Source organism: Spea bombifrons, chromosome 1 (assembly GCF_027358695.1).
Source record: "Spea bombifrons isolate aSpeBom1 chromosome 1, aSpeBom1.2.pri, whole genome shotgun sequence".
NCBI classification, from domain to species: Eukaryota; Metazoa; Chordata; class Amphibia; order Anura; family Pelobatidae; genus Spea; species Spea bombifrons.
In genome coordinates, this window is record NC_071087.1 from 36844111 (window position 1) to 36862863 (window position 18753).

The 18753-nt window shown below is 38.3% G+C and overlaps 1 protein-coding gene across 2 annotated transcripts in view; it reads left to right on the forward strand.

Annotated features, from left to right (window-relative positions):
• Positions 1 to 18753, forward strand: part of ZNF827 (zinc finger protein 827) — a 68305-nt gene that overhangs the window by 12773 nt on the left and 36779 nt on the right. For both annotated transcript variants that reach the window (XM_053460776.1, XM_053460785.1), the window contains exons 2-3: positions 9321 to 10337; positions 16719 to 16891. In XM_053460776.1, the coding sequence (XP_053316751.1) occupies positions 9321 to 10337; positions 16719 to 16891 (1190 nt within the window). The remainder of the gene's footprint in view (positions 1 to 9320; positions 10338 to 16718; positions 16892 to 18753) is intronic.

The following is an 18753-nucleotide window of genomic DNA, read 5'->3' on the forward strand; positions in this document are numbered from 1 at the left end:
CACGGCCTCCAATGACAAGGCCCAAAATCCTGACCATTGAAAGAGGCACGGCATCAGATAAGTGGCTCTGCACCACTGGACCATGAAGAGACTAATAGCATTCAATTCAAGGCAGCAATTAATCATTCCCAATAAGCAGAGTGTTCTTGGCATCCACCCTAATGCCGGTTTGTGGCCTAGTCTAAATTGTTACACCAAACAAATACCTATAAATCAGATGATTACCCAAAATCTCCACCCCAGAGGCCTCATAACGAAATAAAGCGTTTTGGTTTTACACACAGCTACGGTGTTATGTCATTAAGTTGTTTCTTCTAAGCATCTGATGTTTGTTTCTATGGCATGAGCAGCAGTGTTACTATAGTAGAACATCTCAGCCTGGCTTGCTAACCCATTAAGATATTACTTGCTGAATATATGACAAATGTTTGGCCATAAAAACCTCTCTACTCTTGAACACATTTAAAGTAACTAAAGTAAACATGACGTTAATCAACAGAGCACAACATAGTCTGGGGCACTGAGGGAAATTTAGAAATAAAATGACTTGCAGGAGTTGGTAAATTCTAATAATGTGGGTACATAACTGGGCACGTAGTGTGAATTACTGTAAAATCTATTACTATGAATTACTGCTATAATACATGCTCATTTACTTTACATATAGGTCATGCTGTTTTGTACTTGGATGTGATATTTATCCTGTTTGTTTCCATGTTGCAGGAAGTAGTAGCACAAAATAGCATTGTCATTTATTTCTGGAAAAGAGTCCAATAACAGAACGGTAACTTCTTCAGGACATGAGTGGCAGCCACAGATGCCACAAGATGAGGGGCGTATTTGAGCCACCCAATGACAACCTCTACCTCCTTCCACTTCCTGTAGTGAATGGGGTGTCGATGTGGGCCTGGACACCAAACCTGGTCCCAGGTGCCAAGAAACCTAGTTATGTAACCCTTGGTGCAAGTCTATGTTACCAGGACCACCACATCTGTGTATTTGTATGTATGTATTTAGGGCCTGCATGAGACGTTTGGAGCCCCTTACAGATCAAATAGTATGGGCTCCCCTCCCCAGATGATCCTCCCTCCACACCACCAGAATCTTCTCTTCTATGCATGTTTTTTGGTAGCAAAGATGGCGCAGACAGGCTGTCTGGGTACAAAGACAAACCAGTGAGGGCTAGGGTGATCACATTTTATTCTGCCATTCAGCGGCACCGTATGGAGCAAATGCAATTGCACACATACAAACGTATATTATATCTATCTAACGTATACACACACACACACCGTCACATACCGATTAAAATATATTTTACATTAAATGCATTATTAGAAAGCCTTGAGAACTATGTTGATGTCAGATTTAAATTAATATACATAGTCGTTAGCAGGCATTAGCAGTCTCAGACAATTAAAATCCCTCCATTGCCAGAAATGAGCAGTCTCAGGCAATTTACCCCCTCTGTTACACACACACACACACACAGGGGTTTTTTACCCCGTGCTGGCTCCAGCTTACGCTGCGCTCTATGTAGATGATCTCTACAAAAAGGAGAGGCTTCTGAATTCTCAGCCAGTAGGGTTACGAAGTTTCTCCTGATTGGCTGAGATCTGCTTCACCCCAGTGAGGGTTCCTCGTCCAGCCCCCTTTTAATTAGTGGTCCAATGCAGAGTGTTTTGTTTTTGTTATTTTTATTTATTTTCAAATGGAGGGAGTCTTTGTCTCCCCAAGTGCCCCTAAGGACCACCAGGCCCCTTACAACTGTAATGGTTGTACCTTCTGATGGCAGCCCTGTATGTATTTGTGTCATTCATGTTTTGCCCACAGTTAATCTGCCTCTTAGAGAGGTGGAAGTTGAAACATCTGTGTCAAAAATATTATTGATAACCAACACATAGTTAACACAGGGAAACATGGAAATAGATACAAATAGTTATATATCATATTAAAGTCCTACTTCATTTGTGTTGTTACATCGTGAACCAAAATGATCCCACAGCATTATGGGAAGGATCGAAAGAGTCATCTTGCAATGCTTCAATTGTAATATATTAAGTGGTGTCGTAACCAACAATGACACCTTGCATTTATTAATTCCAAAATTCGGTTGCCATTTGTCTACTCGGTTTAACATAATCCTTCAACAAACATTATGTTCTGTGCTTAAAGAGCACATCCCATGGAGGAATTTTTTTTTTCTTTGAGCATAACATACAGGGCAGGATGCAGTAATGCACATTAGCTAGGAAGAAAACAGTGTGTCAGGCTGGGTAATTAAGACTGAGCCATTCCGTGGTTTCCAACAAGGCAGTATGATAAGACATCAGTGAGTTTGAGGATAACGCATATAAATGAGTAACATGCAGCTGCTTGAAAATGTTATATAATGCAAAAACTTTAAAAAAAAAAAATGAAAACACCGCAAGGCTTATTTTTCATCTGATAATAAAGAATTGTGGAAGGTCCCCTTTACTATATATTTGTTATGCTTGTGTATAGCACTCTTAAATAAATAAGCATATATGCTCAGATTGAGCTTCTTAGTTATTCTGGTTTCATTTCTAAAAGTCCTATACTATTTATCCTTTCTGAAAGATCATTATACACTACGCTGATGGCTGATTTCCTAGCGGGAAGCAGAATAGGACCGTGGCCTTGCCATGTATTAAGTATATATATTTTTTTATTTCATTTATCTGGAAATATTTATCTCAACTCTTAGTTGATATTTCCTTTACTTAAACTGGAGCACGACCAGCAACCTTGAGAATTTTTGTCATATAACAAGCAAGTTCAGTTACTATTACAGTTGCCGTATTGGCTATTTGTTTCAGGACATAAATACATTTCACTTGTTGCTAACTGGAACGTATATGCAGCGTGTGTGATGCATACTGAAAAGAAAAAGAAAAAAAAGCCCGTAAAAACCAATATGGCCTCCCATAGGATTCCATTTTGGCGAGTTTGATTAAAGTATTTGAAGACCAATCAGCTTAGCCTCGCCTTTCACTAAAGCGTATCTCTCAAGTGTCCCTGTTTTCATGGGACAATGAAGATTTTTGTGTACTGTTTCTGATCCCCCCTGACAGTCCCAATGAGCTGTAAAATCAGTGAAGGTCTGTGCCGTTTTGCTGTTAAAGTCCCTGTGTTCCTTTAGTATAGGCAAACAAAACCTTTCATGTCTCCTCTTCCAAAGATAATGTATTTTAAGTCTAGTCTGTTCTGTCTAGGTATTTAAGACTCTTTACCAGCACCAAACATCTTATTTATCTGCAGAGCCCCATAGCTTGAAAGGGTTGTACGGTCTTTAATACTCATTCCGTTACAGCAGTGCCAACCCTCATTGGTCCATAAAGGGTTAAGGCATCTATGAAATAATGTTCAAAACTCTCTTTTTTCCATTCTCTACAGTGACAGCTTCTTTTTTAACAGAGACAGCAGTAAAGTGGTTTTCAAATCCTGTAATACTTGGCTTTTCTTGTTAACCTAAACAATCGTTTGAAGAGCATATGTGGCTGCTGTCTGGGTAACAGCAGAAGAAACCTTTCTCTCTTATTACTCCCATTTTCCTGCCTTTATATTACTAAGAGCTTAGAACAAAAGAACAGCTAGACTTGTTCTGATCTGATGGGAAGGTTTAATCAAAGTATAGTGCGCTCCAATCTCTTGACATGTAGTGATTTCACAGAATCCATCAGCAACAGTATAGCATTTTGCCTGTAAAAACACATTGCATTTGCATTGACAGCTGCAGAGATTGGAAAATGTGCCTTGGAATTAGAAATAAATTGACGAAAAGGTGCACCACGTTGTAATCTAGCCAACTCATTGGAGTAAAAATGACGCAGTGGCTGGCTGGCAAACACTATGCCACAAAGGGCAATTACAGGCAATGCATAAGCATGATTAGGTATATTAGATATTTGTTGGACATTGTTGGTTATCCAGTAATATAATTATTTGGAAAATGCCCTAAGCCCTACCAGGTTTCTCTTTGTATACCAGAGGGACTCGTCTATGGTGCTCTATTGATGGGTGTAAACATCTAGTTTTATGTCCATCCCAGATCTCAATATTTTGTTCATCCGTGCGGCTATTGTTATCTCCTGAAAACAAAACCCTTGTTTATCCGCATCTATTGATACATTATATGGACAAAAGTACTGGGACACCTCACCATGACACCAACAGGGACTTTTATGACATTGCATTCTAAATACATAGACAATAATATGTAGTTGCTCCCATCCTTTGTAGCTATAACAGCTTCCACTCTTCAGGGAAGGGTTTCCACAAGAGTTTAGAGTGTCTCTGTGGGAGTTTTTGCCTATTCATCCCGTAGAGCATTTGTGAGATCAGACACTGATGTTGGACACGAAGGTCTGGCTTGCAATCTCCGTTCCAGTTAATTCCAAAGGTGTCCGGTAGGGTTGAGGTCAGGGCTCTGTGCAGGCCGGTCAAGTTCTTCCAAACCAAATTCATCCAGCCATGTGTTTATGGACACTGCTTTGTGCACTGGGGTACAGTTGTTATAGTTGCTAAGTGAGGACCAACTTCATATTAATGTCTATACACTTATAATGCAATGTCATCAAAGTCCCTGTTGGTGTAATGGTCAGCTGTCCCCAATTCTGCTGTGTGCACCTGAGAAATATCTCACAAATGCTTCCTTTCCTCACACATGACTCTAATAAACTAAAGTTTGGTGTTAGAGGGACATTATAGTGTCTGTGACACCCCTGCTATAGTACTCTGTGAAAAAATGCATATTAAAGAATAAATAAAGCACTTAACTGAAAGAGAAGTTGCAGCCATTCTGCAAAGGCTGCCCTCTTTCTCCATGATCTGTCATTTCTTGCCACTGATTAGCTGTTTGATTTAGATTGATGACCCCTTCAATGGGAGGAAATTTACACATGCGAAATGGAGTATGAACAGACTCACTGGAGGCGAGTACATCACATGCAGGGAGATGTGTTCGGCAGGGCATTTAATTGGGTGCAGAAAGGGGCAAATGCATTTGCAAAACAAACTACACAAATTTAAAGGGACACCACCACTATCATGTGCATTAAGGTGCATATGATGGTTTGAGTGCCCTTATGCAGCCATAATCCATATGTACCAGGGATTCTGGCCAGTATCTCAAAAAAGAATCTCAGATTTGCAGCCCAAAGGGGGGGGGGGACATGGCCACTTAAGCCATGTTTAAAGGGATGTCCTATGCAACCTCATCAATGACGAATGCATATGAAAGTACCTTGTAAGTTTCTTCAACCTGTATTATATAATATGCATTCTGCACCCTGTAAAAATCTAAGGAGACCACTCAGATATCCTATGTTTCAAAATGTATATGATGGCATTAACGTCCTTTTAATTACGGTAATAAAAATTGGTACCTAAATGTGACATTAAATGTTGATACATTTTTATATAGTTGTCATGTTTGTTACGGAACAGTGATTTCCGAATTGTATTTATTTAGATTTTATTCTTTCTGCTGACAGCACATGTAAGTGCATCTTGGCGGATGCTGGCTATTAAATCCTGCATACTAACAAGTTAATGCAAATAAAGCAGAAAACTGACATAACAGACGTAACGTTTCTCGTAAGATCCTTCCCAGAGTAAATGCATTGTTTTCCTTTCGGGGCTAAGATAAGTACTTTCATGATCAAACACTCATTACTATGTTCTTTGGCAGTGACATGAAAATTGTATGTATTTTCAATGTGTTACATGTACAAAGAGACAGGGCTTGCTACCAAGGGAATTTTTGCTTTGCAGATGCCTCTTGATGGGGTGATGTGGCTAATCTAACCGCACTTTGGAGAAATAGCCTGTGTTTGATTATAATTGTTGTTCATAATAAATGGCACGGTATTTACATAAAACCAAGGTTATACATTTTTGAAAATTAAAGGGATGGTTTATTGTCCCTGATGTTCCCTCTACAGAAGACTGCATATTAAAGTACTTTATTTGTTTGGCTGCTTCAAGCAGCCAATCAGCACCAGGAACGCACACGCGAGTGTCAACAGTTCTAGAGATGAAACAAAAGGATATTATATGCAGGGTGATGTGTTTGCCTGGGGGGTGTGAGGAAAGGGGCCAATAGAGGTATTTTACAGAAACCCCCATGTGTTTGCAAAACGGACAACTCTAAAATTTAAGGGCACTAGAAATTACATGTGATAAGCAGAATCCCCTCAGCAGAATCCCTTCATATTCAATGGCCATACCTGGGAACTCTCCGGTTCTCTGGTTCAACTCCCGAATCTTTCAGGTCATGGTAGCGGGGTCTTGACACCATTTACCCTTTAAATGGGAGGGGGTTTCCTGTGATGTCAGCGTGAACGCCCACTGGCATCAGTGGGAATGCCCCCAACGTTAGCGGAACCACCCACTGACGTCATTGAGACCACCCACTGAGATCAATGGGCAGTCCTGGTTGTGTCCTGCAAGGGAAGGCTCTGGGTAGCCGGAACTAAGAAGTTCCCATGAAGGGCAATGGCCCTTTTCCCCAGCCACCAGCTTTTTGACATACTGTCAGTTGAGCCAACTGACAGTATGTCAAAAAGCTGGCTTGTTGGGCATTCCGGGAGAAGGGGGGCGTGCAGCTCTATGCCACAACGTTCCTCCATTTATCTCAATAGTGGCGCTTTTCTGCCAGTGATGAGTGCCGCAAAATGCAGACTTTGTCTAGGATGTTAAGCTGCCCCTTTTAGATTGGGGCTGTCCAGCTGCTACAAATACTACAAAATTAAAAAATGGTAATACAGAATGCTTTACCGACCTACTCAACTAGTGCAGCCATAGAGAAAATATACAAATCTAAACAAGTTCATTCATTTGCAGAGTGAAGATCTTGCAAAACATAAGGTCACTACTTGGAAACCATTTATGATGACCAACCCTATATTTGTGAATGTTTTAAAATAACATCTTCTCAGGGAAACAAAGGATAGCCATATGTTTGAGTTTGCCGTATGCCTTTTGCCAATGGTGATCTTTGTGTATTGTTCAGTCCTCTTTGTGGTCCTCAAATTTGTTTAGATAAGGTGTGTTTACAAGGATACACAGATATACTAAGTGGGATGTGTATATGCTTCACCATCAAGCATTGTACATTGGTGAACCAATTATTGGTCCTTGGTGAACCAATAATAAATAAATTGGGGCCTCAGCTGGTATGTGGACCTACATGGAAAGACTTTATTTACCACAGATTTGTAAAATAATCTTAATTATTAAATTATTTTCTTTATTTATTTCTAGCTTTGGTCCTGTTTCATTACAAAAAAATATTTGGCTGCTAGCAAGCTATTATTTGAGCATGAACAACTTTCTTGTAATTTCCTATTTACTGATTTATAAACAATTTAATATAGAGCTATCGTGACACATACTATTTTTATTAATAATATTATGCAGGGCAGGGTTGACCAAGTGCTATCTCATAGATAACTTTATGCCGTTGGTACAGAACACCCAACCTTCTGTTTTTTAGGTAAAAAAAAATAGCAGGGGTTTGAGCATTACTGTATTGGCATATTTGCTCTATGTATACTTAAGCAATCAATACAAAAAAGTAATATTTGATGGTTGGCTAAAAGTAGGTGAATGAGAATGTGTTAAATTACCAGTATAATATGTACTACTTTTTAAAGAAGCCATATCTAGCAGGAAAGTGACCAACAGCACCAAGGTTGGTATTGGACGTAACAGTCTCATCTCAGTTCAGTTAGCTGCAATAATTGTAGCTTCGTGTAAACTACAAACTATACTTTGGTGATATCACAATAAAGTGTATGATACAGCTGTCAGTAGTTGAACTGGTCCAGGGTTTCCTTGGCAACCAACGAATAGACTCAATGGAGGCCAGCAGGTGAGTTGAAAGCAGGCAAGGATTAAAACACTGAAAGCCTAGTGTTCCATATTGATTACCAGGCTCTGGTATGAACAAGAAATGGCCAAACTCTGCTTTATTTACCAAATCCACCTAAACTGGGTTCTGACAACTGGAATTAGTAGGACTAAAGTCTACCGGTGGACAGTGTTGTGTGTTCTCGAACAATAGAGATTGCTTTATGCTGAGTGAATACTTTACTGCAGTACTTACATAGTTACTAACCAAGTCTCCCTTGGTGCTATTGTTGACCGAGAAAGTGCTGCCAAAAATCTTAAAATGTAACTTTGTTTAGAACTGAGTTCCATATACGGAGTTGTATCTTCCTAAAATACCATGGGGATTATGTATAAAGATGTCTAAATTCTGTCCGTACATACCATTCTGTGCGATTTTGGACATCGTGCCAGACATGCATGTGTGACACCTCTGTGACAACATCCCTCTGCCTCGGTTGACAGTATTTTTTCTCCTTTACTACATTTGTAGGAGAACCTTACACCGAACATTATTCTGCTATGAGACCGCCAACAAGCAAGATAATGTCCGCTCATATAAAGGGCGTGTCATGGCAGTCATGCTGGACAGAGCTCAGAGCAAATGTCCAAACATACTCTTATCAAGTGGACTTTGATTGAACCTTTGCCTCAAGCCCCTCCCAGCTTATTTATTATTCTCACATTAACATGTCATTTTCATAATTTATGTGTCTAAACAAGTGTAGACCTACATAGCCATATATTTTTTACATGCAGGTCAAAGTAAAATATTTATAGGAACTGTTCCTCCAAAACTTTTTAAAGGATTGTTTGAGAACTTTTCATTATTATTCTAGGCTACCTCCATATCAATTATTTGTTTTCCCTTTGCTTTTTTTTATATTTCATGTAGAGAATATTAAGATATTGTATATAGAAAATTTAAAAATAGACAAGATGTTTCTTTCAATTTTGTTAATAAATGTCTAGTTCCTTATCTTAAAGACAGTCTGATGATACGTAATAAAGTTTTATTCTATCATGGAAGCTGAAGAGTTCTGATGAGGCCAATGTTTTTCAGTTGTATTAATATATTTATGAAAGGCATATTTTTATTCTTTTCTTGGTTACATAGTACCCAACCTTGATTAGCAGGCTTGCTAGATTTTTTGCTGAAAAGTAAAGCAAACCATTAATCTGGGAAACACTAATACATTGTATAGGATATTGATCACAGAATACAAAATGAAGTAGACCTCTAATAAAAAGTTAAACTTTTTTTTTTTATCTGGTACAAAATACAGTTCATTTCTTTAGTTGTAGTAGGCAGTAAAATGTCTTAATAACCTGTTATAGAACTGATGTAGACTAAAAAGATGTTGTGGTGCACACATTTAATTGTTTTGCTTTTGCTCCTTTATCAGATGGAAGTAGGCAAGAAGAGGTGGAAGGAGAGGCCAGTGAAGAAGAAAACTGGTTTGGAACAAATTCAGAAACTCCATCTGAAGCTTCTTATGGAGATGTTCAAGATACTTTTAAGTTGTCCCCTGACCACAGAGGGCAAGAATCTCCAACTTCCCCTGACACTTCTCTTGGAAGTGCAACTCCAAGCTTGAACACAGATCTGGGGATTCTTGAGAATGAACTATTCAAGGATTCTCCTCATTGTAAGGAGCACTTGTCAACTTCTATGTCCTCACTGGATGAGGATGAGCATGTTGGCACAAATAAGCCATTAAGCAGTAATCTTCGACGTCTCTTAGAGGCAGGGACTGCGCAACTGGTAACGGATGCTGCTACAAATGGTCGGGAAGAGTCTCCACTTAATGCTCCCTCAAGTCTTCAGTTTTCTCCTTCTTCCCATCATGCAAAGCAGTTGAGTGTACTTGCCAAGAAGCTGGCTGAAAAGCAAGAACAGAATGATCAATATGGAGGAATATCAACTAACCGGTTTATTTGGAACCAGGATCAATGGTTGCAGAATTCAGCTAACACCTGTGGCTTGTCACCTGACTCCGCCATCCTCAAACTAAAAGCGGCTGCTAATGCTGTTTTACAAGACCAATCCCAGCTGAGGTCAGAAGAAACATTGAGGTTTGAATCGTTTACTTCACCCTTCAGTTCACAATCAGCCAGTTCAACCTTAGCAGCTCTGTCAAAGAAGGTTAGTGAAAGAGGCATGAGCTCTGGTCAGGAACGTCTTTCCCCAGCTGGACCGTTTCTGTCTCTTGCTTCCATGACCTCCTCTGCTGCCCTCCTTAAGGAAGTGGCAGCTCGAGCCGCAGGCAGTATGCTGGCTGAGAAAAAAAAGCCCCACATTTCGGAGGATCCTTTGCCACCACCTCCTGAAGAGAAGCAAGAAAAGGGAACACCAACACAGTCGTTGGAACTCTTATTACTTCCTTCACCCAAAGGAAGATCTTCAAAAACGGGAATCCAAGGTAGAAGCATTGCCTTGTTTTTATTACTCTATTTTGCTTTGTATAAATGTTTATATACAGGTGGACAGATAATTTGTCAGTGTTTGATTTGCAGTTGTTGAGGGCACTAAAAAGTGACGGTCTTACTTTATTCTTTCCATTTTAAAGTATATATCTAAAAATAAAATAGTATGAAAAGTGTGGAAAAGGAAAGAGCTGAACACCCACAACAATAACGTTCTATTAACGTTCTATACAATTAGGTTCATTAATTGTTTTTAAATGCATCAGTGTGAGCCTCAAAGAAAAGCAACATGGCATTTCTGTATAAATAAATCTTGCCTTATACCTGCATTCTACATTATTATAATTATAGCCATCGCATAATGCAGCAAAGTACGGTGTGATGCCGGCTAAAATACAAATTTAAATGTACATTTGATTGTATATTTTTAACAAATAAACAAAAATGAGAAACGGGGGTGTTGTGCTGCAGCTTCTCCCAAAGATAAGTAGTTTTTTTTCCCACTACAGATTGAAGAATACATATTAAAGTGGCACTCCAGCCATCATATGTACTTTAATGCATACGATAGCTGTGTTGTCCCTTTAAATACCCTGCAGTCAGCATCGGCTTTGGCTCTGGTGAGTGCTGTATGCAACGGTCTCCTGAGACCCCAATGCATATCCGCAAAGTCTTCTCATTGATTTTAAAGGGACCACTTTCCTGCCACTGACTGAAAGCTCTAAGCAGCCAATCAGTGGCAAAAAATGTTAGATCGTGTCGGAAAATCGTGTCGTGCATGGTAAGTGCTAATTTTTGTTTTGCAAGAATGCATGTTAAAATACTCAGTATTTTTTTTTTTTTAAAGATTGTATTCATATTCGTTTGATTCCAATTACAAGCGAATATAGACTTACAAATATATAGACAAGTTAAAATTCCCTTATCTCAACGGCTATTATGATGGTTGTGATCATATGGTACTCAGAGTACTTTAATATGCATTCTTCTGTAGTAGTGGTGTCTGAGACATTACACTGTTAAATACTTTAATATTCATTTTTTGTTCAGGCTGGTCCACTAGACTGTGCCTTCAACATGTATTTTCATTTTAAGAGAAGCTGTAGCTCCAGAGCTGTAGTGCAGAAAATGTATTCAGCCAAACCCATCTCCTGCAAACCAAAAAGCCACTGGGGGGTTAGGTATGTTAGGCGTAGAAATTGGGTGCATTTGCAAGGGAACAAAAGTGTAATCTAAAGCGCACACTCTATCATGATGCATGTACATAAACCGTTTTGGTCTGTGAACTGGGCTCTCATATCAATCTATCACTATTATATATACTAATGTGAGCATGAAGTGTAGGTATTTTCGGAAACATCATCATAAAAGGGGGGGGGACCTTAAACCCTTTGTGTTACTCACATGACAGCCAACAGCAATAAAAGAGATGTTTCATGTTTTTAAGCATTCCAATTCTGATTGTATAAATAGACATAAAATTCAAACTTTAGGTTTTCATATTTCAATCTGTACAACTCTCATCCCTATAGGGGATGACTCTTATAAACATTAAAATTACTTAAATGCATCCAAACAGAATATTCTTGCATATGTTGTGGTTAATGAGCTGCAGGTGGCAGCGGAGTCTGGGGGGGGACGACTAGCACAAGAGGTCAGGCAACCAAGGTCATGCACAAAAGGAACAATTGCACTTTACAGAAAGATAACAAACAAAACCCCCCAATATGTAGCTTGTAGGAGTAGACTAAGAGGGGGGAGTAAATTATAGCTAAACATGAGCGCCACAAAGAGACGGTTATGAAGGGTACACAAAAAAGAAAAAAAAAAACAGCCTGGTCCTTAAGGAGTTAAGAACTAAGGAAACCACATTTTCAAAACAATTTTATTGATGTGACTACATGATGTGGTCTACTCTGAGCTCTTTTTAATGTTAGCAATGCTAATGCTATATAGGCGAGTTGAGCAGTTGAAATAAGATATGACTTTGATGCTCTTTTGGTAATATGGGAAAGAACGTGGAACGGCTTTTTGTAAGTGCTCACTACAATGTTATTCTAACATTCCCAAATAATTTCCGTGTGATTGACTTGAGCCATAATTGGCGTATGTATAAAAGCCTGTCCTGTTGTTATATCCTTAGATGGGAAGCTCTAAAAAAAAATAATAAATCCATCATTGTATTTCCCGAGTCCTGTATATAAATGAACGTAGAGGTCATCAGCAACAACATATTCGTGTTTTTATATATTATGACTATAACATTGATGACAAGCTGGTGGCCTAGGAGCATCTTTGTATACCTCTTAGTATGTCGAAATCCTATTGACCCTATGTTTATGAAAATAATAGGGTTTCTGCTTTAAAAAAAAAAAAAGAAAATACTATTCCATGTCAAAACACATGAAAGATTTAAATGTTATTAAAGGGACAAAAATAGTTTCTTCACATACACCTGAGATCTCCAGACTGTGTCATACAATTTGGACTTTCAAATCTATTCCCCCCTATATTCAAACCCCAATATGTTTCCTTTAGAACACTGGCTTTATTGGAGTTTTCATCTTAAGGTTATTTCTGATATTTTCTCAATAATCTGTTCTTTGTTTTTGAAATTCCTCGCTATATTTTGGTGGTAAACTATGCGGCGTTAGAATGTTGGAGAAGGAAAACTACAGATAAACTATAAAATCATCTCTAAGCTGATTAAACTGTTAACTCCTTGTCCTAGCCTTTATTGTGATTCTAGAATTCCGTTCCTTGGGTTCCAGAGATTTGAGTTACAAGTTACAGATAAGGAACATGCTAGATTCCCTGTGGGCAATATTGATGGCTAACAACTGGTGGTTAGTAAGTGCTGTCTTATGACCTTTATAGCCACTTTGGAGCCAGTACAAGTGAGCTATAGAGGTGAAAGTTTACAGCTTTGTGTGCAGTAACTGAACTCATTAAATGGCACTGTGGGAAACACCCAATGTAGTGCAGCTGCTTCCATTGGCATTAACGGAGGATCTTCATATGACGGAAACGTGCGCTCCTTTGCTCCATACAATCTGAGCGCTCGCACAGTCTTCGGTACCGGTCGCTCTCCAAAATACAAGTACATAGGGCAGCCTGATGCAGCCCTGATTGGTGTCAGACGTCGACTCATATTGCTTTTATGGCGTAAAGAGATAACTAGATATTCAGAGAGGGAATATTTCACTCTGTGTTAAGGGTTTACTTTCACTATTCTACTGTTACTTTTGTTGTTGCTTTTGTGTTCTATGTCTCTGCTGAAAAGAGCTATCCGACTGATTGTGTGCAGGCTGGATGTAGTCTAAAAGACATTTCTCTGGTCCCCTCATCATTGCCCCAGCTCATTTACCATTTAATTACATCACGGCTTTTAATAGGTTACAGCAGTGAACATTTTATTAACAACCCTTATCAGACAACTCCATTGGAGAATCCAAACCTATTGCATGCAGATAAATGTGCTTTCTGGGTAACAAGTCACATAAAGGGAAACGGAAGCCAGGTCTGCATGCCAAGTCAGACACTTCTGCTTTTGGATTCATGTTCCTCTTGTTAGTTCTGTCTTTGCAAAGCTTTACAGTATACTTTTGAGTCATGAGATGATATACAGATTGGGATAGTTGTGAGGGAAACAACACTGTTATAGTATAATTAAATCTCTTATGGTGTTCTGAAAGGATCGAGGGAGTAAAGCAGATTGAAGTGCTTTCTCCAATTCACTGCTTTTAACGGTAATGACAATTTGTGGCATCTAGATGTGGTTTGTGAGCCATGGATGGGGATAGTAGAATGATCCCGTCAAGACAATGCTGGATACGGCTCTAGTCCTCCCTTCAAGGGTCAAACAAGTTTAATGCTCCTTAGCAAAGGCCTAACACGCTGATTTACAATATAATTTTGCCACTTTTTATTCCCCATTGTATACATTCCTGGGATGAGTTTCTGGTGTGATTATTCCTCTGTGCCCTCTTGTATCTCTGTCTGCCAGGTGACTACGGTATTTGGCACCCTCATGTTCTCGTTGGTTAGTTATACAGCAAATAGGTATATTCAATACAGTTTGACTGACACCGTTCATAAAAAACAAATATGTGTTTAAAAACCATATTTTTAAAAATAGAACAATTTTACATTTTATTTATGACATTGGACATTATATTTTTTTACCATGTTCTCCAGGATCCATGGGTATTTTATTTTTTGTGGTTGGCTATTTCACTGCGTGAAGTGCTTTTGGAGATTAGATGTGTCAGTAACAAGGGTGTCCTGCTAAATTTGAATGTTGGACACATTGTAAGATAAAATATCTCAGTGTTTCGAGAAGCATGTTGCGGGATACAATGTGAGCAGTTTTACTTATATGAAAGATTTAATGAAAAAGAAATGTATATGTAACCCTGACACCCCCAAATAAGAAGAATGCATATTAAAGTACATAAAAAAATTTGCTGCAGCTGCCCTCCTCAGATAATGAGAGGGAGTTACATGCCACATGATAGAGTCTGAATAGCCCGCTACCAACAACGTTTCCCCAAACACGAGGAAGGGGCAAAATGCATGAGGAGGGCATTCTTCTAGTTAGCCAGGGAGCTTCGGCCATGAGAAAGGGACAAATGGGAATGCTGGATTCCGTAGAATTCATCCATGTACTTGCAAGGGAGACCACGTTAAAGTGACCACTCAGCGATAATATTCATCAAAGTTCATGTAGAAACATAGAAAGTGACGGCAGATAAGAAGCGTTTGGCCCATCCAGTCTGCCCAACCTCTGAACTTTCCTTAGTCCTTGGCCTTATCTTATATCTTTTATATGATGGCTGTTGTGTCCCTTGAACCCTAAGTATATTTTATCATCTGTCACGCATTTGTTAGGTTTATTCAGAAGTGTGGGAGACCACATCGTTATACCTGACTTCATGAAGAAATGTTCTTCAAATATTTTAACGATTTAAACCCCGATCCGGTAAGGTTAGGAGACGCGGAGAGGGTTTAGCTTCTTCTAATTTGTTTATTTTTAGCAACCAGGAAGGAATACGTCCCACAGAGATAAAAATACACAGAGGTACGCGGGAGCAGTAAAATTGTAGAAGTCATATTTAGCCATGTAGTATGAAACTGAACATGACGCTATACCAATGTTTCAACGATTATACGTTATCTTTGTGTGATTAATTACCTTTCATACCGTAAAAGTGAGTTTATTCACCTTTACTGTTTAAAAAGTGAGTAAACTTATTTTTACAGAATTGGTGTACAATGGATTGGATGCCGTTCTGCCTTTATCCATGATTTATTCTGCTCTCCTCTGAATAGTAGCTAAGCTGAGAGTTCTGCGAACGTTTTAATCTTTGCTGACATGTGAGGTTAGATGGGGACGCACTGACCTGTAAGATGGAATATGCAATTAGGTCTCGTTCTGAAATGAGAGATGTATTCCTGTGCATGCGAGTATAGCCTTCATAAACCACCTGCAGAATTTATGTTTAAATATAAAAATTAGCTGTGTATGCAGAGACAATAACCAATATAACCAAATCATAAACTGACGTTATTTATTCAGTGCATTTTTTACATTAGATTGTAAGCTCGCAAGCAGAGTCCTCTCCACCTAATGTATTTGTCGTAGTCTGTCAATTCTAGTTTCTTCATACCCTTTGTATATGTGGATTGTAAATAGTTTATATAAATAATAATAATTTGTGGCTATATAACGCACATGCTCTAAGTATCAAATGCAGTAAATCATGGAAATACCATTTTTCCTTAACTGTTGGGGTAACCTTGAGTAGGAAACCTTCTCTGAGCTGAGCAGGCCCTGCGTGATGCATTGTTTAATTGTAAAGATGACCTAAATCTGCTCGCTGTTTTAGCCACTCATTTTGCGAGGGCCACAAAGCAGGAGAGCCCTTCATAATGCGTAATTTAAATAGGCACGCTGAAGAGTGTTAGAAAGGTGATAATGAGATCTGAACAGCAACGAAAACAACTTTTTAAAAGTTGCAGGTTTATGATATCGGAATTGATCTAAAACTCTCCTAATGCAATTTTGGGCCGCATTAAATGAAAAGTGATGATTAAAACGTTCATTATGGCGTCCGTTTCACACCACGGACATAAAATATGGGTTTTCTGGCTCTTTTACTTATAACACGTCAATATATCTCAACTGAGTGGAAATTCTTAATCTTAAAGCTGACATCTTAATTAGTGAAATTTATAATGATATTCACAATGCCATGTAATTATTAACCTTTTCTGTTTGTGTTCTCAAATATAACTTTGTTCCGCTTATGTGTTAAAAAAAAAAAAAATTAAAAGAAGCAATTTTTTTTTTTATTATTTTATTTCTTATCTATCAGCTCCAGAAGAAGAAGGAGGGAAACCTTTTCAGTGTCCCATTTGTGGACTGGTAATAAAAAGGAAGAGCTACTGGAAAAGGCACATGGTGATTCACACAGGTTTAAAAAGCCATCAATGTCCGCTATGTCCATTTCGCTGTGCCCGCAAGGACAATCTTAAATCGCACATGAAGGTAAGGTTGCTTTACTATATACGGTACTCTTTTTTAAAAAAAAAAAACTACCTTCTGCCACTTTGTGTTCTGTATCTTTTTTTAATATTGTTAGATACAATAATATTATGTTTTATTATTTATTATTATTTTTAATGATTACAATGATCAGCACTATTAAGCTTTTTTTTAATTCACTAGGTAATCAGATTAATATTGGGGGTTTGTATGGAAAGTAGTTTATCGTTACATTAGTTGGTTAGGGTTACTCAGTAGGGAATTTTAGCGTTAGGGTTACTTTAGCTAGTAAGTGAGTTGTGTTGGTGACTTGCATATAAAAAAATGTATAGTTTTCTTGGGTTAAGTTGAAATATAGGGCCACCATACTGTCTGTTTTTTTTAATGTTTTTGCCTACTTTTTCCCATATTAAATGATGGCGTATATACATGAGTATGGTTTCAGTAGGTGGGTGAATGAGAGTTTGTGTGGGTAAACGAGAGTGGGGGGCATTACCGCTGAATAAAGACATAGCAAAAATGCTGAACCCCTTTGCATCCTCAAGTATGAACTGTGTAAGATACCTGCGCCCATAGGGGCTTGTTAAATGGCTCCAATTTATTGCATTTAAGTGAGTAGCACAAGAGGACAGATTCTGTGGGTCCTACACATTGTCTTCATAGCAAACTTATTATGTTCTCTGATTCTTTCCCCTATTAGTGACAAAATAGCCCAGTCCCCTATATGCGTTCCATACTTATAGTAGGTTTAAAACTAAACATTACACTACCCCTCCAAAATCTCTACTGTGTCCGGCGGTTACTATTTATACCTTATTGCTTCTGTTTGTGCCCTTGCAGTAGCAAACATCCGAAGGCCAGACTTCTTAACCATATCCTACAAAAAATAATTTGTCCTTAGATAAAAACCATTCGGCCCATCTAATTTACCCTTTTTTTCTAGCTGTTGCGAAACCTCAGACTTTATATGAGCCTTGGCCTTGGCTTAGCCTTCATTAGACAATCTCCATCCTGGTGATTTCCGCAAAAAAGATACTGGAAATTACTCACATTCTTATTATACAATGAAATGGGTAGATTTGATGTTTTAATGTATGTAAACACCCAAGTGAAAACAAAAAGGGAATATTACAATGGGTATGGTGGTCAGTTTTTATGGAGACATCCCAAAATCAGAATTTTATCACGTTCCAATAAATAGGAAAAAGAAAACTACTCTTTACTTTTGCGTTTTGCCAAATGCTATATAAGGTATGCTTAATTAAATTCTTATGCAATTACAGCATTGTTCTGTAAATAGAGGAGATCTTTGCATCATTTAGTTTTTTTTTATTACTCTCATTCTTACACTCATTCTAATTGGTCTAGAAAAGAATTAGTAATTCACACGCAAATGTCCACCAACCATCACCCAAATCAATACAAGCAGCAATTCCATTATTGATGAAAACATTCATGTACAACAGCTCATATACATGCAATTAGTGTTATTGCCTCTTAATGCAGCTTTAACTGGCTGCGCCAGTGTCACAGCTACTTAATTACTACATTGTTAGTTTAGCAATCTTATATTGGACGTGTTTGTGAAATATAATCACTGACCGTATCATGTAACCACACAGAGAGAAAATTAACTTGATAACGTAGTAACCTTTCTATATGTCATACTGGTAGCAAAAACCCATCTTATTAAGCTTCAGAGACCCGCTCAGCCTTGCCAATAAAGAATGACTATTACTTTGGTAAGTACTTTAACATGGGTTTTTTTTTTTTTTACTTGTAGGGAAAAACATTATTTACCTTTAGGAGAAGCTGCAGCACAACACCCACTCCGTGATCATATTTACATGCCACTGATCAGTTGC